This window comes from Acipenser ruthenus, chromosome 4 (genome assembly GCF_902713425.1).
Source record: "Acipenser ruthenus chromosome 4, fAciRut3.2 maternal haplotype, whole genome shotgun sequence".
NCBI classification, from domain to species: domain Eukaryota; kingdom Metazoa; phylum Chordata; class Actinopteri; order Acipenseriformes; family Acipenseridae; genus Acipenser; species Acipenser ruthenus.
The window spans coordinates 84,370,695-84,393,231 of NC_081192.1; the positions used below are offsets into that span (position 1 = coordinate 84,370,695).

Sequence of the window (22,537 nt, forward strand, 5' to 3'; positions counted from 1 at the left end):
CTGGTTTCACAAACACTGATCAGCACGAATCTTGGATTACTGTTCTTTACCTCAGGCAACATTAGATAGACTAAAATTACTGCTAATCAGGGGGAATGAAACCAGCTCTTAGTATTGCTACATATCGTCTGATTAAGTGTGTTTTTGACAGTTGACGACTGTCACCATACTGCTTTATTAATATGTATATATAATGTACATTTTAAGTTTTTCAATTAATCAATGTCTTCATGTGCTCCTGTTTAATGAAAACAGGATGTGAGTAGAGTATAGTGGAGCTGTCAACATCAACAATAAGATTATCAACTTAAACCATTTCCTGCGCTTATTTTAGGGTGGTGTCTTGCTGTCAGCAAGTGACCGGGTCTATCTGTCTCAGAAGGATGCCGAGTGTTCCCTCACTCTGCGGACTGTTAGCAGTCAGGACAGAGGCATCTATACCTGTGTGGCCAAGAACATCTCTGGAGAGGTGTCCTGTAAAGCAGAGCTCAGTGTATATGAAGGTACAAATCTAATTCATGGGAAACACTGAAATGACTGTGTAACTAATGGCCTAATAGCTAATGGATGTCCACCCATGTTTATTTGCCAAATAGTATGGATTGTGTGTGGTATGGAAATAAGGAGTCTAAACACACTGCTCCTTAGCATAAACGTTTTGTTTATGTTACAAGTACATTTAAATAAAATGGCAATGCAAATCTGTACATCTTTTAAGTTAAACTTCTTATTCTGGGTGATAAATTCACTTCGGAAATTTAATGCATCTACATAATTGAACTGAAAATGAATGCAAAAGAAAATACTACTTCAATCAGAAATTATAAACTCACAAAGACTGCAAAAACATGACATTATGAACATAAATATATATATATATATATATATATATATATATATATATATATATAGGCACTATATATATATATATATATATATATATATATATATATATATATATTTAAAACAGAGTTTATAACATTTTGGAAGTCAATATTTATTATTCCGACTGTCATATAATCAGTCGCTATACTACTGATTACTTAGTTCCATAAATCATAAAGTGTATATGATGTTATACAATATTTAGCAGGATCAGAAGAGAAGCGAAGTGAATCCTCCACAGAACCGATTAAGAGACGGAAACTACATTCCTTCTATGAAGTCAAAGAGGAGATTGGGAGGTATGTCCTTTGCCTTGTAGTTCATACGTTTTAGAGGGGAAGGGGGTCCTACAGCTAAAACTACTTCTGGGAAAATGTAGACATACTGTAAACAGTCAACAAGGTCTGCTTTCTAAAAATGCACAAACACAAATATTCTATGGGAGAAACAGAAATTATATTTTACTGTAAAATTAACATGTTCGACACCGCAGCTTTAAATTCCAAATATATTTTCATAATCACACGTGTTTGCATACTTGTGACATTGTTGACAATATGACAAAATACTTGCAAAACTCAGGTGCAGAGATGTAAATGATTTTTATAGACAGTATCCACATTATAAAGACTGAGGGCTAAATTATCAATGCTATTTACTCCAATTTGTCATTAGCACAATTTTTTCAGAAAGGAGAAACCCAAAAAAGTCACCGAACAAGAAATAAACAACTAGGCTTGAATGAAGTATTACATTGTTTCTTATTCGTTTTAGATGCTTAATTGGTGTTTATTCCATTCAGTAAAAAATGTGCTAATGACAATTTGAAGTAAATAGCTTTGAGAATCTAGACCTTTGTTATTTGCTGTGTTGGATCTTGTCAGGGGTTCCTTCGGTTTTGTGAAGCGGGTGATTCACAAAGGCAACAGAGTGGCCTGCGCCGCCAAGTTCATCCCTCTCAGGACCAGCACTCGTGCACAGGCCTACCAGGAACGAGACATCCTGTCCAGAGTCAGCCATCCCAGGATCGCCTGTCTGCTGGATGTCTTTGAGACCAGGCGCACCCTTGTGTTGATCCTGGACATGTATCCTTTTACAATGTATTATTTAGCTTGAATTAAATGATGTCAGATTGTCATTTTCAATGCAACTGTGAAAGATTTTTTTTTCTTCTCTGAAATATATTTATAAGATAAAGCCAAGTATTGATAATGTAATTACTGTATTAGGTTATTTATTAATGAGCCTTTGACTTAGAAATGAGGGCTACAAGTGTAAAGATAATACTAAAGGTAAGATAGTTCTGGACATCTGAAGCACTGAACCCTAACACTAACCTTCACAAGTTCTTTCCTAACGTTTTTTACTAGATGTTCCAATCAGGAGCTCCTGGACCATCTGCTGACAAAAGGATCCGTCACAGAAAATGAGGTAAGTCTACCTTGCATTGTCTACTTAGGTGTCAGTTACACCTGTATGCCCCCCCCCCCCCCCCCCAAACAAGTGTCTTACCCACATTATAGAAGGATTCAATATGTACCTCATTCCACCAGCAGGGGTCATCTATCCATAACACGGCATGGCACTGTCTGTTACATATGTTTCAACCTGCCTAATTCTACACAGAACAGAAGCGATGTTTTAATATATCTCTGAATGAAGGGCAATTGTTTGAATGTGTCTGGATTTGAATGCTAAATGGGTTAGATGTCTCAGCCTAGCTAGTTCCCAGCAGATAGACCCACATCACAAAAGCAACATGTACACCTTAACAGCTGGTAGACATTAGATACAGCAAACAATGTAACCTTTTTTTTAACAATATTCAGGTAAGCACACTGAATTACTGAATTACACTAAATGAGCTGTTATAGTGTTATATAGTCACCGTATCAGTAAAACGGCTATTGCAGTGATACTTGATACAATGATGAAAGCTATAAATATTGTACGAGCGAAGACAATATATATTTTAAATTGAGTTAAAATCCTCAGTTTTCTTGTCCATTGAAAATTCTGCACCTCTTATTTTTTGCATTTCTGCTTAAACTACATAACTTTTTTTTTGTTCAGGTTAAGGTGTTTATTCATCAGGTTTTAGAAGGCATTGAGTACCTTCATAACAAGAACATCCTCCACCTGGATATCAAGGTAACCTTTCGATAGAGAGAAATGGAAATGGAAACTAAGCTCTGACCACACAATTAAGAGTAATACCATTTTTTTCAATATTATTTGTCATTCCAGCCTACCAATATCCTCATGGTGCCGCCAGAGAGAGAAGAAATTAGAATCTGTGATTTCGGTCTCGCCCAACAACTTGACCTCACAAAACCACAGTACAGCACATCCGGCTCTCCTGAGTTTGTGGCACCTGAAATTGTGTGCCAATCGCCGGTATCCAAGGCAACTGACATCTGGTAAATTGTGGCTCCTATGAAAACTTATGACATTTCCTCACATGAAGTAATCTTTACCAGTAATTGACAGTTTATTTTCCTTAACAGGTCCATTGGAGTCCTAGCTTACTTATGGTGAGTAAAACATCTTATGTATGTATTTCATTTTCTGGTAAGCTAATGTTAGGTGGGTGGTATTAAGTGGCCAGATAGTGCATATGAGCAATCATATTTTAAACCTTATTCATATGAAGTGAAATTTGTAAAGTGACAATTTTATGACTTCATTTCTGCAATTAAAATACATAACACATAACAGGTTAGGAGTGATTGATTTTTGTTTACTTTCAAAGCTTGACATGCACCTGTCCGTTCTCTGGAGAAAATGACCGTGCCACGCTAATGAGCGTTCGAGAAGGAAGGGTCTCCTGGGACAAACCTGACATCACATCAAGGAGCTCCGAAGCTCAAGATTTTATAAAAAGAGTCTTACAAGTGCCCCCTGAGTAAGCCCTGCTGCTGCTGCTTGTGTAAATCTGTATTACTTTGTATTTGTAATTTTGTAACATTTAATGTTTTGCCTTGGGAGAATTTAAAGTTTTTTCATTGCTCCTCCTCCTCGCTCTGTCCCTACTGAGCATGTGCGTCTCCCTGCTCCTCCCCCTCCTCACGCTGTCTCTCCTAAACAACAGTTTTCAGGAATAAATGAAAATATTATTTTGAGAATGCATTTTTATTTCAAACAAACATCTCACGAAGTAAAACTGTAACATAAATAACCAGATTACAAAATGAAGCCATGGCATATGTATTAATTTTGTGCAAAAATAAAAAAGAAAAAAGACAAAACCGCAAACTTTACTACAACTTACGCTTATTGGCACTGTAGTTCGAAACAACATTGAGGAGGTGAATGTTTTCCCCCAGATAATCTACCCCCCAATTTTTTTTTTTTGCAATATCTTAATTAGATTAGCAATATCATAAAAAACAGCTTTGCTCATAATTTTCTATGCTGTTCAGACACAACCACAGCTGCTTGTTACAGACAGAGTCACACCCTGTTAGTAAACTGCGGTATACAGGGTTTATTTTCAAACTGCACCTCCCACACGCCTAAAGCATTAATCTGCTAATCAACACATAGCACAGCATATCAACAAACAACATCTGTTACTGTCGGTTATTAAGCATCACCATATGAATTTGCTAAGTTTTGAGTTATTGTCTCAGTGTTTGGTACACAGCAGTATTTTCTTTGTTAAGTTCCATTACTGTTTTTGTGAAGTAAAAAATGCCACTGCCACATTGTTTTAACCTCTGGCCATATTAATATTACAGACCGTATATCAATGATACAGATTGTTTTTTTACATACCGTTCAATCCGACATAACATGTCCCTTTGACAATACCCCTGGAAATTATTTATTTTTGTTCATAAAAAAAAACATCTCTTGTTATGTATCAGTTCTGAAGATTGTTAAATATGTTCCATTACCAATATGGAATTACATGCTACCATTTGCAAATACAATGTTTTTTTGTACGAAAGAAAAGTTTCTTAAAGTTACAAACAAATGTAGTATGTCTCGATATTTAATGTACTGGTACATGTCAACACTGGTATATATTTTGTGTCTACTAGGAACCACTGATCTAGAGTATCATGGCATGTCAATACATAATTGTCTTTAAATATAAAATAGTTAAAGATTTATAATGCAATATTATGACATTTTGTTGTTTGGCTTCGTCCTTTCAGGAAACGGCCATCTGCCTCGGATTGTCTTGGGCATCAGTGGTTTCAGGTAATTATTTTTTTTTTAAATCCCTTGTGGTATCAGTGTTCTTGACATTGGCTCAGCAATCGAAATTATATACTTTATTGTGGAATAGAAAGGGATCCCCACCCCAGCCCTCGCCACCAAAAATTGTGCATTTCAAAATATGCACAGATTGTTTCAATAATTAACTAAAACAAATATGCATGCAGATTAAAAATGAAGAAATCTTGACTTTACATATTTTTACAGGGCAACCAGAAAGATCTCGAATCTGAAGCTATTAATATGAAAAGGCTGAAATTCTTTGTGTCAAGGAGCAAATGGCAGGTAACAATGTAGCAAGTTTTTTTATTATTATTATTATTACTTGTTATGTGTTTGTTACCTCTGGTTTCAATGCATGTTTGAATTACAAATTAACAAAAACACTGCTCTAAGTCCACTGACATACCTTGGGATGGAGCCAATCAGTTTCAGAATAGCAATTTTGTGATTATCAAGGCCACTATCATGGTCCTTAAGTCTAACTTATTACTGCACTTTTGTAAAGAGCAGTCAAAAATGTATCAAACTTTTTTTTTAATCCTATTTTTTATATGTGGGTTTGTACAGGATTGCAGTAAAGCAAATATATGTAAAGTAATATATGTTCAGCGACAATTTGTTTCTCAACTATAAACTTTTTTTCTTTTACTATAAAACTTGTTTTTAAATTATTTCAGTTTAAAACTAGATTTAGCAGTATTTCCAAACAGACAGTAATTTTTACTACATTTGTCTTTGCAAAATTCACATTTAGAAAATATGAAATAAATCTAAATGACGCTGTTATTTTTATTCTGTGCACAAAAATAAATAAATAAAAAACATTCACACAAAGTTTGTGTCTTTTGCTACAGCGCTCTCTCATGTGCTACAAGTCTGTCTTGGTGATGAGGTCCATTGCAGATCTTCTTGATGGGGTGTCGGAGGACACCTCTCTTGCAGTCCCACGGCACCAGCTGGAAGAGAACAGCTCCTCCAGTGCCTCCTCTTCTGATTATGAAGACACCACCAGTAGAGAGAAAGATCCACCAGTAACTCCTGAACTTCAGTTGCCTGTGTCTGGCAGGCAGTTCTCTGAAGAACATTTGAAAAAGGAAGAAGAGGCCTCCAAAGATCACATGCCAGCAACTGAGCTTGAGACTCTTGCACCTTCAAGGACCAGCTTCTCTGATGGGTTAAACAGTGATAACCAACAGGGATCAACAGCCCTGGGTGACACACCACAGAAGGATGTTTTGTCAGAGCACAGTGAGGTTCATTATGACCTTAAGCGCCCTGTATGTAAAGCAGCCATTGTAGAAGTGGCAGAACCCTCTGTGAGGCTGAAAGAACCATCCAGTGATTTGAGGCAAGGCTCCTCAGAGGACAGTGCTTTGTGCTTGCAAATCTCAGAAGTAGGAGGAGGCAGCAAAGAGACTTCCACGAGGGTACCCAGACACCGCCTCATCAAAAGCATGTTCTCCATCACCACGTCGGAATGTTCCCCTGCATCTGCCAGGCACATATTACTGCAAGATGAAGAATATGTCAAGAATCAAGACAGAACGAGAAAGCACTTGATGAGGACAGACTACAAAAGTAAATCTCTTAGTGGGCTTAGAGAACCCCTTCTTGAACATATTGATGCAGACCAAAACAGGCAGATGGCCATGGGCATCAGCAATGGAAGACACCTGCTGCATACCCCAGTGGCTATGGCTAAATCCAACTCTTTTGATACCGGAGACAGAGTCTCCCATTACACTGTGGCTAGATCCAGGAGAAGCAGGTCCTTAGGTGAATACACAGGAAGGGCCTCTACACAATTGGAACCAAGAGAAACTAGAGAAGTTGTAGAAACCTGTGAAATGTCAAGTACGACACAAACATTGTTTGATGAAAATAAGGCTGTATCCTCTGATGTGGATCCTGGAAAACTTCACGAGCCTGTAGAAAAGGCTGCAGAAAAAGCAAGCCAAATCTGGAATACAGAATCAAGTGAAGTATCAGAAATTGACAGTATACAACATTCTGCTTTAACAAACAGTGACATCACTGGTGACGATAAGCCTGTGTCCTCAGCTGACAACGTAACCCCTGGATCTTCTTTGCTGCAGTGTATAGTAAGTGATATGGTTTGTCTGTCAGAAGAAATTGACATTTTAACAGAATCCGGACCTGTTCCAGACCTGAATGTAAAGTTATCACCTCCAGATGAACAGGCGGTTTCTAGAGATGCACAATCTGAGTCTGAGGCACTGTCAATAATAGGGCCTGTTTTCGTTGAATCAACTACACCAAAGTCTGTAATGCAAGAAGTCTCTGATTTACTGAACACCCAGTACGGATTCTCACAATTTAAGAGACCCAAGAGTTTCCATCTGTCACTTAAAGCTTTAGAAATGGAGGTGGAAAATAGAAGCCACTTTCTGAAAGCAAGTTCAGAAGGAAGGATCAAGAAATCTAGTGCTACAGGAATCTTCAGTCCAGTTGATGAATCTCCAAAGAAAGAGAAACACAGTTTTCAATCTCAAGTATCAACCTCTGGTTCTTTAGCTTCTCAGTATTCCAATATAGAACCTTTTGATTTTGAAGTTCCTTCAAAGCATTCTACCATAGAACCTATGATTTTTGTTACTGCTCCTGAGGAGACTGATAGCTGTGTACAAGTATCCCAAGAGCTTGTACCTGTACCTCTTGAATCTAAAAAACAATGCCCTGAAGATGCACTGTTTGATGATTGCATGTCAGCTTCAGGATTGGCATTGGATGCTTCAGAAGCTGAAGAAAATTCAGAAGTGGAGACAGAGCGTTTGAACCTTTTTGAAGACATCAGTAATGATGGTATGTATCCTCTTTTGGATGCAGCCCGATTTAGAAGGACAAGTAGTATCCCAGAAGAAGACATTTCTTTCCCAGTGGAATCAACATGTCCGACTGATGTTAATGTGAAGCAGGCACAGAGGAACCTACCAGATCCAACTCATCAATCCTCCTCCACCCTTAAATCAAAGCCTCAGTCTACTAAACCAGTAAGACACGGCCTGTTCCAATTGTTCAGAAAGAGTAAAACAACAGAACAGCCTTCCAAGTCGACAGGGAACGTTTCTCCAAAACAGACTGAAGAGGAGAAAAATACAGAAAGTGGCTTGCCCTTATCTTTGCATCAACAGCAACAGAAAGCCTCAGATTTGTCTATAACGAAAAAGGTCAAGGCTTCTGTCTCTAGTATTTCGAGGGCAGTCTGGGGAAAGCAAGCATGTGAAAAGGACAGGAGGGAAGGTGAGATGTCTTGCCAACAATAAGGTGGTATTGTATATAAATGATAAAAGTTTGGCAGTAGTGATCCAACGCCTTTGTGTGGAGAAACTATGTACTTTTATATTCCCTTCAGACTAGGTATGCAACAGTTATGATTTCACCAAGCAGAAACCAAACCAAAACTGACATTTTCATAAAATTCCAAACCAAACAAGATAAAACCGAACCAAAACCTAAACCAAATAATTCCAGTTTCGAAAACCATGAGCTGTAGTTCTACTCAGGTGTGATTTGCATGTGATTTGCCACTTCCTTCCAACCGCAGCAACAATGGGGGTACTGGGAAAATACTAAATAAATACATTATTTTATTATTTCAACGTCATGTCTAATAGTATAATACATTAGTGTGAGCAATGCAATGGCATTATCAGCTTAATTGTCACAGTTAAAAAAATAATGGTATGTCCCGTTCCTTTCTTTTAAAATGAAACCGGATCATTTCCAACTTGCATCAATACTCCATACTCTCCATTATAGAGACAAACACACCAAAAAACAAAAAAAAGATTTGTACATACAATGGACAATGGAATACATAGAAATGTGAGCCTCCTTTGATGGTGATGTTAATACACATGTATTTGTTTTTCACTGCAACTCCTATTTTAGAACCAGATCAGAGTCTAGAGCAGCAGGACAAGCTCTACGCGGGTGCTTCATGTTCCTTGAAGAGAAGGTCTGGATTATTCTCTTTTAAACTGCCTGCCTTCAAGAAGAATAAAGGTGAGGATGACACATGGACTGCAATGTGAAGTAGTGTCCTATTGCTAATACTCTTCAATGATGAACTGAGTTTTGATTCATATGCCTATATCACTGGATGATCACTGATGTGGATTCCACCCTTAAGTTGTAAAGTTTAAAGAACCTCTTTATGGTCCCTGTAAAAGGGAACCGGATCCACATTTAAGAATGTAGAGTGAGATGGTGGGTTTTCTTTGAGTGCTGGCACAAATTCTAGCAGAGCTGTTGCTAGGGTACCAAAAATAGTATAACCTAGTATTGTATATCTTCATGAAATAGAACAGAATTTCAGCTTCGACAGAGAGCACCCGCAGCTGAATCAAGTTTAGCTAGCTTGCTCTGGTCTTTTCTTTTCAACAATAAACTTTATTTACAACTACGCAAGGGACAGGGATGCAGTCCAATTGTGAGAAATGTACAGTGTATTGATTTTTCACATATTAGACATTAACCATGCCAAGGTGTGAGTGCTTTTGCTATGCTGTTCTATATTCTCAATTATATGTCAATGGCTGGACTTGCAAGCTGGTCTTCTTTCTTTTCTTGTTGACCCAGCGCCGTCATTTGTCGAGGAACTCCTGGACCAGGTGGTTTCTCTTGGTCAGTCAGTAACAATGTCCTGCAGAGTTACTGGCCACCCACCCCCTGAAATCCGCTGGTATAAAGGTGACAGCTTGTTCTTTCATAAAGTTTTCTTTAACACATCCAAAGGACATGAAAGCTGATGATTTTAAGCAATTAACTAGTCATATCATGTTTTTTTTTCCTGCTGCATAGCACAGTAGAAAGACCCCTTTGGTGTTGGAAATCCTGTATACAATAACATGAAGTGTGCCACCAAGAGAGATTCTGTGACCCAGAAAATATTTTTAAGATCACACCAGGACATGAATATGTGGTTGTTATTGCTGTCTTGTAGAAGGCTGTCAGTTCCTGAGCAGCAGTCGCATCTTGTTGTCTGCGATACCCAAAGAATGCCACACACTGACTATCCTATCTGCGGAGGAGGAGGACCTGGGCAGTTATAGATGTGTTGCCACCAATCCAGGAGGTGAAGCCTCCACCTCTTGCACACTCATTGTGTCTGGTAAGTTGGCAACAAACAACATAAATTAGAATAATATCCTGGTTAAATATTTTTATAAATTAAGATGGACATCACTAACAAATAAGGTTAGGCAGATTATTGAGTTTATCTTACTTGACCCCAATAATTCTATATTTCTGTAAAACTCTCAATCAATATTTGATAAATCAAAATGTATCAAATTTCTTACACTGTTCAGTATCAGTTTAACTGTTGGATATTAACACATACATTAACCCTCATTCACTTTATAGTTAAGTATTTCACTGTATTAATTAAATTAAACTCAGATTTCAATTCAATTAACTTTCTAAATGGTTAAACCAGTATTTCTACATATTAACATAAAAAAAAGTTCAGTATAGTTACGATCCTGACATCTTCAATATCAACGGTTCCCACGATCTGGGAGGATGTCACTGGGCTGTCAGGGCAATGACAAGTGATGCACTGCAGCTTCTTTAACAACCACCCCAGCAGGACTGCTGTAATCCCCCTCTGACTGGCACAACTCTTGACAGGCGCAGCCCCTCTCTACCCCTCAGGCAAAGTCTAGCGTTCTCTATCTGCACACGTCACAATGTCCCCTGCACGTATCAGACACATTATTAACCTCACACAGAATTTAACTTTTGTTTTCTTCTTTTAAAACAGAGTTCAGGTTCTGGGTCCAATAAATCTTTACTAACTTTCCAGTTGGCACTTTATAGCGCTAACCTTTTCAAATTCGATGTACTATGTAAACAAATTACTTTCTTTTATACTGCGCCATACGCATTAGTTCGTTTAACTACACTTTTCTTTCTGAAGCAACTTTCACTGACACGTGACTCACTGTGCTGCCGAGAGCTGCGCTTTCTCTTCAGCTTTCCTAGTCCTGGTCAGAGAAACTCCTATCTGCAGTCCTTTTTTTCCATACAGGCCCACACCATTGCCTTGTGTTTACTCAGCTCCGGCTCACGTTTGCTCGATGACTTTTGACTTGCAGCAACTTTTTCTTAAAAGTAAAATATACAAAAACAACAATACACACTCCAGTGTAGCGTACAAAACACTTTAAACAAGCTTCTGAAATGGCAGCAGGCTTTCCTTTGTTGAAAAGAAACCAAACCACACAGCATGTGTTCATCTTCACCCCTCCCAAGTCAGCGCAGGGGTGGTAGCAGTGAGCTGAGCCTAAAAATAATTGGACATTCTAAATTGGGAGAAAAAAAATAATAATTGGCAACTACTAAATTAAAAATAATAATAATAATAATAATAATAATCCCTCTCAGATAAATCTACAAAAAACCTTTCCATAATTACATTTATTTACAAAACTTTATTTTTAGATCAGGTTTTGCAAGCTGTTTCTGGTGGAGGGCCTTTTTGTTTTGTTTTATTGCTGGTTAGAAATGAAGGAGTGTGAACGAGTGGTTTGCATTGCACAGGTGTAGTGGTGATGCCAGTGCGCCAGATAACGACAGACACAAAGTTCACAGTTCAAACAGTTATTTTATTTTCTTTTTGGTCAGCTTGACTGTTGAAATAATAATGCTGGCTCTACCCAACTATGGGTATTGCAAGCGTATAAACCAAGGGGTTTGAGTCCCGAAATAATAATGCAAAACACAGACACACAACACAGATACAGACACATTTCCAGACAGTGAGTGCTCTAGGTGCAGGTGCGGTGATTTAACAGTAGTGTTAAAAGTACAGGTGCAGTGCAGTCCGGGTTTTAGCACTGGCTTGAAGCGGCAGCTCCCGGGTTCGTATTAGTCGTCTGACAAAAGACAAATACGGACCGTTACAAACAAACAAAATACTTCATTCACAAGTACTAATAGGTTGTTTCCTTTCTCGGTCACTTTCTCGGTTCCTTTCACATCAAAGGAACAGATTACATCGTCACATCCCCAATTATACCCTTAGTCACGCCCCCTGCGATAGCTAGTCCAGTCACATCTCCTCCAATTCATAACTGACACATTGCATACTGCTATAGGTTACTTCGATTACTTTGGGCATTGTGACTCCGCCCCCTTCCTGGCTGGCTGGCTTCCAACTGACCCTGGAATGAACTGCCAGACCAACCAGTACGAGGCACTCTGTTTCTATTAAACAGCATCCTCACAAATCAGGAGGGAGATTGTTAACTAGGATTCATTTGCTCTCTGTCACAAGGAGATTAAGTATCAGGCATGTATTAGCATAAATTCTTGAGGGGATTTGAATCTCGGTTAAAGTGATTTTTTGTTTTGTTTGCATGAATCTTGGTCTCTGATTGGGCTGATAAACACTGAACCTTCAGAACAGTTTTGTTGCATACACACTGGACACACTGTCTAAAAATATGTAAAGGGCAACACTGCCTGCTGAACTAACCCGCAAACCCTGGCCTTCTCTCCTGTGGTGTTTCCAGAGCTCCCCACCTGCCTTGCTGTTCCTGAAGTCACCCAAGTGGACGGTGATGGGGCTCTGCTGGTCTGGAAGCCTTTAGAGTCCAGTGAGCCTGTCACCTACAGCATCCAGTACAGCACAGAAGGTAAAGGGACTGTCTCATTAATAATGATATTAATAATCAGCAGTACCATTAGTTTTCCTTTCAACTTGAACTTATTTTCACAACTGCATGTTTTAAATTAAACACAGTAGGGTCACTGGCTTGATCTCTTCCAAACTTAGTACTCTGTACTGCCCAATGATCCAATAATTCCTCGTCTTCCCCCTCATTTAGATTTACCTCGTGTTCACCAGTTTCACTAACAATTTTTCGGACGGTGCATTGTGTGCTTACCCCTTTTCCCTCAGTTTCTCGGTGGCCCCTATTAACATTACCTCCTTCAGATGGACAGGACACCCCCTGTATTTTTCGGCACTTCTCTCTCTATGAGTTTTCCTGGTCTTAGTTATTTTTACAAATAAATCCGGTTCTGAAAATGTGAATGTGTCCCAAACTCTCTTCTGGGTAAATCTCACCCCTTGTAACAGGGTTAGCCAATTACCCTTGTATTTTAACCAAGGTGTTAAACCCTGGATAATCTCGTTCCAGTATTTCTGTGTGCAGCAACTTTGGGACCACTCCAACCCTTAACATATACATTTCCCCCGAAACTCAACTTTTACGCTGGTAGTGGAATAGGAATTCATGTCCTCGTGCACACAAGTAATCCCGGTTTTAAGATTATGGTCTAATTCACAAGGTTTTACAAAAATGGGTGAAATCAATGTAACTGCACTGCCTGAATCAGCGAGAGCTTGGGCATCCTTCCCATTTACTTTAAGTTTTACCAGGAACGGGTATCCTCCTACACCAACATTTACCATGCTTACTACACCACACAAGACTTCATTGCTCCCCACATTGCATTGCATTGGTTCCGGCTCATTAGGACAATGAGCCAATATATGACCAAACTCATTGCACCTAAAATGTTTATAGGTTTTATACTGGTCCCCCGACCTCTCAGAATCACTCCCTATTTGAAACCCTTTATCCCCAAGTCCCTTCATGGATGAAACCTGCTCTTCAGTGCCCCCTTTTTCCATTTCAGTATTACCAGATTTTCTAGATCTCCGGTCCTTCGGGCTGAAGGTCACCAGTTGCTCCATGGTTCAATGACGGGCCAACGAGATAGTTACTCAGCAACCAACTGCCGCTCAACCAGGGCCACATAGTCATACAGGGTTTCGGGATCGCCTTGTCCGACCCACTTTCTTACTGAAGAGGACATGGCTCGCAAAAAGCGACCAGGATTTCAGTGGTCCTGGTAGTGGTATTGCTGTCTGGGTGCAACATCCTAGCGTGGAAGCACTGTGCTCTAACGGCCACTGCCATCTACGCACAAGCCAGGATCTCCAGCTTTAACCGGTCGTAATCATCGGCAGCAACTGTGTTCAAGTCATAATATGCTTTCTGGGCATCTCCAATTAATGCCAGCCAGGTCTGACTAGAGACAGGTCCAGCAGTTTCCGCTATGGTGAGTCAGCTTGCCAGCTCCTGCCATTCTTGCTGTCCCTGGGCCATTTGGGCCAACAGCAATTGGTTGGTCTCATGCTATGCAGCCGTCTGTTCTCTTTGCAGGCGATTAGTTTCCTGCTGTGCAGCAGTTGCTTCCAACAAGGCTTTAAGAACATCATCCATTTTCGGGAACTGTAATATCCACCACCATGCTATAATCCCACGGCTGCCACCAAATGTGGTAGTGTAACTGAGTGCAGGGTGCAGATTACCTGAATCAGACTCTGGAAACAGTAATATCAGTTTACAATGATGATGTTTTATTATTTTTAACACAAAAGCAAACGCAAAACAAATCCTATCTTCTTATAAAAATCCTAACTAAACTGTTCAAAAAACGAAATGTTAGGACAGCTAAGCCATTTACCTGATATTCAATAATTCTTCTTTCTGTAGTGTATTTTCCTCTTTCAAATGCTCCTCCTCTCCCACACCGTTCTACACCTTCACAGACTGAGGACAAAGGAGAATATTTATACACCCATTAATTAACAATTAACACCCTTAACTGGACACCTGGCAAACTCGTTATTATCTAAATTTGTAGGTAAATTATTACCTAACCCCAAAGGCTACTGGGGAACTTTTTTTTTTTTTACAGACCATGACCTGAACACCCGGTGGAAAACATTAGTGTTTTACCCGTACCGTTTTTAAACTGGGAACAGTGCTTTCTTTAGCCTTAGACTAACATATTTTCCCTCAGTCACTCCACCACAATATATATATATATATATATATATATATATATTTCAGAATTCAATGTATATTGCACCTTTTATGTTGAAACATCACAAAACACTGTAACAAATAAACATATTACTGTAAGGTCTTTCTTGAATGTGATCTGTTAGGGGTCATCCACAATTTTAATTAAATACAGTGTATAGAGCACGGTACAGAGATTAATAGCCAGGCCATAGTCACGGCCCAGGGGCCTGCTGTCTGAAAGTTCCCTGTGTTTCTTCTTAAGGAGGTGAATGGAGGACACTGGCTGAGGGGGTAGCAGACAGTTGCTACACTGCCAGCAAGCTCTCAGTAGGAGCAGTGTACTCGTTCAGGGTAGGCTGTGTGAACAAGGCTGGGATGGGACCCTACAGTGAACAATCAGCAGAAACAACAATCGGAGAGGAACATGAAGGTGAGGTCCATTCCCCCTAGTGTGTAAATTAGTCCTTCGAAGGGACTGTTATATTGCATAAAAAACTTTCAAAGCTGAAGTGTCCCACAATCATTCAGCTTACACTAAAATGACCAGCAATATCAGAACCCAAGCCTGTGTTACCAGAAAGTTAATCTGGCAATATGCCTCAATCAAAAGTCCCCTGAGTTGATTACAAATAATGGATACGTTCCAGAAATCATCTATTTCTGACACCAACCTCAACCTTATACCAGGAACCTTCTGTTTCTAATGCTCTCTTGAGTCTCAGCTTGATAGCCTGCTCCAGGTGTCTCAATGCTGTGAGGGTGACTGCTGCAGTATCTTTAAAACAGACCAAGGGGTCCTATATTGCTCTCAACATGTTTTTCGGTGATTTGTGAAAACAAGTTACATTGCTGGTATATTAGAAGGAATATTTGAGAACCTTAGTTAAGGGGAGTGGCTTTTTTCTAATTTGCTTCCACTGTTCCAAGCTGTTGAACCCTCATGAGAAACAGAATGTGCTAAAGGGGCAATACCCTGCTGTTGACATTGGTTATTTAAATACCAGGTCCATGAGCAATAATCATTATTGCTGAGTGACGATTTCAGGCGATTTTGCACCTGGATGCTGTAGGTTTCATTGAGATTTAGTTGGGCAAGAAGATGTTTTGTCTTTAAATGTCTTTAAATAGTCCTCAACTGTTTTTTCTCTTTGCTTATCTTGCAGAATGGCACATTCCCCTTATCCGCACCATTCCCCCAAGGGCTGAGGATGAAGACAGCAAACCAGAGTCTCGATTCCCCCTCTTTCCCATGCACGAAACCTACACTTTTCTGTCTGAGATAAATAGGTATTGTACACAGGTCATGCCGGAGTCCTTGGCTGTCTATGAATTCTAAAGGGGCAGTTAATTTAGCTTCAGTTTTAAGTTTGCAACAGTTATATATAAAACACCAGATTAATACCATAATTTACTCCACGATTTTATGTAACAAGTATAAAAGAACATTGGTGCATTTAGGGGCCTTTAAATTAACATACAGTCAGCACTCACATATCCGACCCTATAAAATGTTGACTTCAGTGTCACATATCAGATTATTTCATTTTGGCCCGTTCCAACCCTTGTATCTTTTTTGTGTTCCCTGAAAAACTGACAATATCGAAAATACATATCTGAAAGGACTGTGTTTTAAAAAAAGTATGCTTCCATTTAGATGTACTGTATTGGTTTTGTTGGTACAGTACTATATTTTTAACAGAAGTAGTATTTTAACTCAGAAAGATATGATTCTGAAAATATCACTTGCCAAAACTAAAGAGGTGACACGTTAACTGTAATACAGTACATACTTTTAAATCCGGTACGTATTGTAGCGGTATGTAAAATTTCCCATTAACGACCTGACAGCAAAATGAAATGTAAGTGTTATCCATGCACAGAACTGCGTAAAACATAAGAGGAAATGCAATTTAGCAAAACCAAAAGTTTAAAAAAAAAAACAACAACAACACCACAGTTTCCAGAATTAAAACATTATCCAAAGTCAGTATTCAAAATTGCAGAATATAGTGCTCGATAAGGACCTAATGTCATAGTTCACTTGCAAATGAAAATGCACAAAAGCAACTAAAGATCACAGATAAAAAAAATAAAAAAAATCATCACAGTATAACGGTTTAATGATTAACTGTTACATTACCCTAGTTTGTCTCGTTCGCTTTGTTTTGGCTGCATTTTAGTCAGGTGAAACTGGAGGAATATAAGACTGATTTGGCATTAGAGAGAATAAAAAAAAAAAAACCTTAGCTGTGACAGATATTCAGATAAATTGTAACATTGAATCGATGGGCTTTGTATCAAAAAACTAGCGACGGAGTCGGAAATCGCGTGTTTGATGGGTAAGTGCATTAATTTGTTACATATAAGTAAGGGGGATTGATTTTATTTTTAGTACAAGAGCGGTAAAACGCGACTGACATGTATCTGGGTAACGGATATCCGAGTGCTGACTGTATTGTGTTAATTTTATGTTTTAAAACATTAGTGGTGTAAACTGAATAAAAGCTGAACCAAAACTTACTAAATATGGCTCAATAGGCTCTGTTCTGTACAGGATGCTTTATTTATATCTCTTAATAACTCCCTGTTTTGTGTTTTTATTTCAGAGGTCGATTCAGCATTATAAAACAATGCAGGGGTGACTTGACTCAAAAGCTTTTTGCTGCGAAAGTCACGCCCTATAAAGCAGATAAGAGGCACCTGGTGTTGAGAGAGTATCAAATACTAAAGAGGCTGCGGCACACCCATGTGGTCCAGCTGCAAGCAGCCTTCATCACCCTCAAATACCTGGTCCTCATTGAGGAGCTGTGTGCAGGACAGGAACTGCTGCACAACCTAGCAGAAAGGTAGGAGCACAACAGCATTCTTTGTGACAGAGATGGAGGAGACACTTTGGGGTATATTTACTAATATCTTTTGAAAGAAAAACAATCCATGTTAATAATACAAAATAAAACAATACAACAAAAAACTTGCTAAAAAGAAGGTCTTAATTTTGGGGGGAAAAAAATACGACAACATTTGTAGGTTTATTTTGTAGGGTTTTTTGTTTTTTTCCAAATATTAAGATAAACTCCTCTCATTTCTTTTGCATTTATGTTTAAAACTTGCTGCTGTTACACCTTTAACTATCGTTCTATTTAGGAGGCTGTGTGGTCCAGTGGTTAAAGAAACGGGCTTGTAACCAAGAGGTCCCTGGTTCAAATCCCAACTCAGCCACTGACTCATTGTGTGACCCTGAGCAAATCACTTAACCTCTTTGTGCTCAGTCTTTTGGGTGAGATGTTGTTGTAAGTGACTATGCAACTGATGCATAGTTCACACACCCTAGTCTCTTATCTTGTAAAGCGCTGTGTGATGGTGGTCCACTATAAAAGGCGCTATATAAAGATTATTATTATTTCTAATTTGCCTTTTTTGGCAAAAATCTTGGAACGGGTGGTTTCAGCCCAATTACAGTGTCATTTTTCATTTAATGGGCTGTTTGAACCTTTCCAGTCAGGGTTTAGACACAAACACAGTACTGAAACAGCCCTTGTTAAGGTAGTTAATGATCTGTTGACGGTTGCTGACTCTGGGTCATTAGCATCCTTCTTCTCTTGGACAAGTGCAGCTTTTGATACTGTCAAACATGATATCTTACTGGATCGTATGGAAAAATATTTAGGGATTTCTGGTATTCCCCTTTGTTGGTTTGGCTGCTATTTGGCTAACAGGAGACAATTTGTAAACCTTGGCTGTTATAAATCTGATGTTGTGATTGTTACGCAAGGTGTTCCCCAGGGCTCTGTACTGGGACCTTTATTATTTAGTCTATATATGCTGCCTTTTGGCCAGATTATTCACCAAAATGGACTTGGGTTTCATTGTTATGCTGATGACACTCAGATCTATTTACAAACTAAACCAGATACTGATGTCGCTTTTACTGCACTTTATATTTGCATGTTGGATATCAAGATATGGATGCAACAGAATTTTCTCAAGTTAAATGGTGATAAGCGCAAAGTTGGTGATTTCAGTTTGGTTTTTGATGGCACTGAAATTAGCTCTGTGCCTAAAGTTAGAAATCTTGGTGCTGTTTTTGAGCCTATGTTGTCGTTTGAAGGTCATGTTAGAAATGTCTCTAGGGTGTCACTGCCCGGTTAAGGTCTTTGTTGTCTGTCAGATGCTGGAAACCTGATACAAGCTTTAATTTCAATCAGATTAGACTACTGTAATGCCTTATTTACTGGGGTATCTGTTAAGGTACTAAATAGGCTCCTATATGTCCTGAATGCAGCCGCTCGGGTCCTAACAAAAACTCCTCTATCCCAGCACATAACTCCAGTCCTGTAGAAATTACATTGGTTCCCTGTGAAATACAGAGTTGATTTTAAGGTCCTGCTACTTACATATAAGGCATTGAATGGGGTAGCTCCAGGTTACCTTAAGGACTTACTGTGCAATTTAGATCTACTGATGCAGGACTTCTCATCTTACCTCAAACCAGGCTACGCACTACGACTGATACAGCCCTTTATTGTGCAGCACCACAACTGTGGAATTCTTTGCCCAAAACGATCAGAGACTCTGTGACAGTGGATATTTTTAAATCTTGTTTAAAGACTTATTTTTTTTATTATGGCTTTTAATGTATAAGTTTTGTAGTTGCTTGGTTGGTGTTCTGTGTGGTTTATATGTATTGCATGTGTTTTTGTTTGCATCCTTGTACTGCACTTTGAGATTCTTGAAAAGCGCTTATAAATAAAATGTATTATTATTATTATTGTTTGCCAATCAGCCTATGAGCAGATGGTATCATTGTACTTTGTAGAATGTTCTGATACGTGGGTGCATTCATTTGATCTTCAGTCACATGAATGTCTTCAGTCCCTAAACACCCCCATATTATGATCAAACCACCTCCATGTTTAACTGCAGGCACAAGGTTGTCTTCATTGAAGGCTTTCTCTTTTTTTCTCCAAACATACTGTCGTAAATTTTTAGGGAAAAGTTATATTTTATATATAGTCTAATTATACCAGAGAATTCTGTTGAAGAATGCTTCAGATTTCTGTTTTGGACAGAAATGTTGGACAGATCGGACATGCTGATCAAACCCCTGTATTTTTTGACATGCCAAGCAATACCACAGTTCACAAATTGGGAGAAAAACAGGTGTGAGTAATCACGACTGGAAATGAGAAGCAGCACATAACTGTAATGCTGTGTGTGATAGCAGACGGCCGCAAACTGCCTCCATATGCGTAATTGAGGATGTATCTTTGTAAATGCATATTTATTTGATCTTTTGTTTTTTCCTCAAATTGAGGGTGGGAATTTGGGCTATGTCTTAAATTTGAGGGCGTCTTAAATTAAGAGGAATACAGTATATTTAAATTCTATACAATTTGTACATTTGTCATGAGCAGATATTTGAAATGACTTAAGTGCTTTTGTTTGTTTCTTATGAAGATTGTTTGTTAAACTACCAGAAATGGTAGAGTCTTTCCAAATAGATCCCATTGTCTTGCTGTTGCTAGGTCCTGTCTTAAAAATCTATATTTTCTCCATACAGGGACTCGTACTCCGAGCTGGAGGTGAGAGAGTTTCTCCTGCAGATTCTCAGTGCTGTCCAGTATCTCCACTCAAACCACATCCTCCACCTCGATTTGAAGTCTGACAACATGGTTGTCACTGAGAATAACGTGCTGAAGATTGTGGATTTCGGCTGTGCGCAGGCGTACACTGCGGGAAAGCCTCTGATAGCAGAGAAGATTAAAGAACAGTCTGAAAACAGAGGTGCGACCCCTTTATCTTTAATTCCACTTCTTTTTATGGTTCCACAATAAGGTATGTATTAAAGTTCATCTGGCTAAGTAATTCCAATGCACCTTAACTATATGTATTACTGTCACATTGTAGATCTCACATTTTCCTGTTTAATATATTTAAAGTATATAATTAATTTAAGACATCACAATGTTGCACTTATTCCACGTTCCCGCTTTCCACTTCAAGAGGTCACATGAAGGAAAGCACATATGTTGTATGGTACTGAGAAGGCTAACCAAAGTGTCTTCTGGGAGTCTGAGTTCTTGTAAAACTCCCAGAAGTAACTCTTCAATCACCAATCACCAATCTGTTTTTTTAACATCCATTCATTCGGGCCAAATGTGCAGATTTTGTTCACAAAAATACTATTATGTTTTTATCTATGTAAAGAGCGTTAGGGCGGTTTATTGTGAAAGGTGCTATATAAATAATTGATTGATATTAAAAAGTCAGATACAAGTTGACCATAATGGGTGCATGTTTAATATAGGAAAATGTGAGACCTACAAAGTGAAGGCATATTTGGTAAGATTTACTAGAATTATTTTGTTCTGTGGTATGTTTTAGAATACATGCCAAATAGCTATGGCAACTATTAGGTATGTAACAGAATATATACACATAACACTGTTTAATAAAATATTAGTAGATGCAATATTGGTTTACCCTTTAGGTAACTGGGTTAACTTTAATATTGCAGACTGTATTTAGAGCATGTTATAGATTGTTTTTTATTTTCTATATTGTGTTTCTTTCAGCTCCAGAAATCCTGGAAGGGAAAGGAGTTGGACCAGAAACAGACATTTGGAGCATTGGTGTTTTGACTTTTGTCATGTGAGTGCATTGCAAGCCGTCGTTTTTGAAATGAGCAGTTGATCCTAGTGCAGAATTGCAGATCCTGTCAACATATTGTGGTGCAGCCAGGGCCCAGGCTTTCTGCTTTTGCAACAAATTAGCAGTTTCTGGTTTTGCAGCACAGTCATTGACTTTATTGTGATGTAGAAGCATTAATATTATTGGCTGTAGGTGAGCTGAACATGACTATCTAGTATTCTGATTGTCTAGTACTATGCTGACAACCAGACAACCAATCAAATGGGATGATCAGAATCCAATTTACAGCATGTAGTGTTTAGTTTGCCATAAACTTTCATCTCTGCCTATATACGGTATGTCTGTCTTTATATCTACTTATGATTGGGCTATCAAGTAGTGTCAATAATCCATAAATTCTATAAAAACAAAAAGTTCACAACTGAGAATAAACAATACTACTGTCAAATAAAATGTTGTGTTTGCAGGCTGAGTGGAGACTGGCCCTTCGCTTCAGACGTAGACTGTAAAAAAGAGAAGAACATAAAGAGAGGAAAGATCAAATTTGGGAGATGCTACCCGGGCGTGTCTGAGGGAGCCATGAATTTTGTGAAGTGCAGCCTGAACAATAAACCCTGGTGAGAGCTCATTACAGAGATGCCAAAAGTGTCTTTGTTTATTTTAAAATAAACTAGAAGACTTTCGACGACTGTGGGTTTGTTTTTCAAATATAACTTACCGGTGTGTTTGGGAATCTGCACGTTTGCATAGTATGTGTTCTTCCAATGGTGTTGGAGTGCACTGCAACCCGCTATCTTTCAATTAACCTGCACCACTCTGAACTCCCTGGAAGTTCACGAGCTGGGGAAACTCTTTTATGTTTATCACATCAATCACTTAACGTTTGTTTGGGGAAAGGGCCTTCAGGAAAACAGTGGTGC

At 38.7% G+C, this 22,537-nt stretch overlaps 1 protein-coding gene across 13 annotated transcripts in view; it reads left to right on the forward strand.

Moving 5' to 3' along the window:
* The window catches only part of LOC117400581 (obscurin-like), a 156,283-nt gene that overhangs the window by 132,226 nt on the left and 1,520 nt on the right, over positions 1-22,537 (forward strand). For 11 of the 13 annotated variants that reach the window (XM_059022963.1, XM_059022966.1, XM_059022974.1 and 8 more), the window contains 21 exons: positions 335-503; positions 1,091-1,184; positions 1,770-1,970; positions 2,256-2,316; positions 2,959-3,036; positions 3,133-3,305; positions 3,393-3,419; positions 3,638-3,790; positions 5,049-5,094; positions 5,320-5,397; positions 5,970-8,376; positions 9,028-9,141; positions 9,718-9,828; positions 10,082-10,249; positions 12,657-12,779; positions 15,229-15,396; positions 16,130-16,253; positions 17,573-17,812; positions 20,527-20,750; positions 21,542-21,617; positions 22,085-22,234. In XM_059022963.1, the coding sequence (XP_058878946.1) occupies positions 335-503; positions 1,091-1,184; positions 1,770-1,970; positions 2,256-2,316; positions 2,959-3,036; positions 3,133-3,305; positions 3,393-3,419; positions 3,638-3,790; positions 5,049-5,094; positions 5,320-5,397; positions 5,970-8,376; positions 9,028-9,141; positions 9,718-9,828; positions 10,082-10,249; positions 12,657-12,779; positions 15,229-15,396; positions 16,130-16,253; positions 17,573-17,812; positions 20,527-20,750; positions 21,542-21,617; positions 22,085-22,234 (4,985 nt within the window). Of the gene's footprint in view, positions 1-334; positions 504-1,090; positions 1,185-1,769; positions 1,971-2,255; positions 2,317-2,958; positions 3,037-3,132; positions 3,306-3,392; positions 3,420-3,637; positions 3,791-5,048; positions 5,095-5,319; positions 5,398-5,969; positions 8,377-9,027; positions 9,142-9,717; positions 9,829-10,081; positions 10,250-12,656; positions 12,780-15,228; positions 15,397-16,129; positions 16,254-17,572; positions 17,813-20,526; positions 20,802-21,541; positions 21,618-22,084; positions 22,235-22,537 lie in introns of those variants that run through there. The other 2 variants (XM_059022965.1, XM_059022971.1) reach the window with 2 other exon arrangements.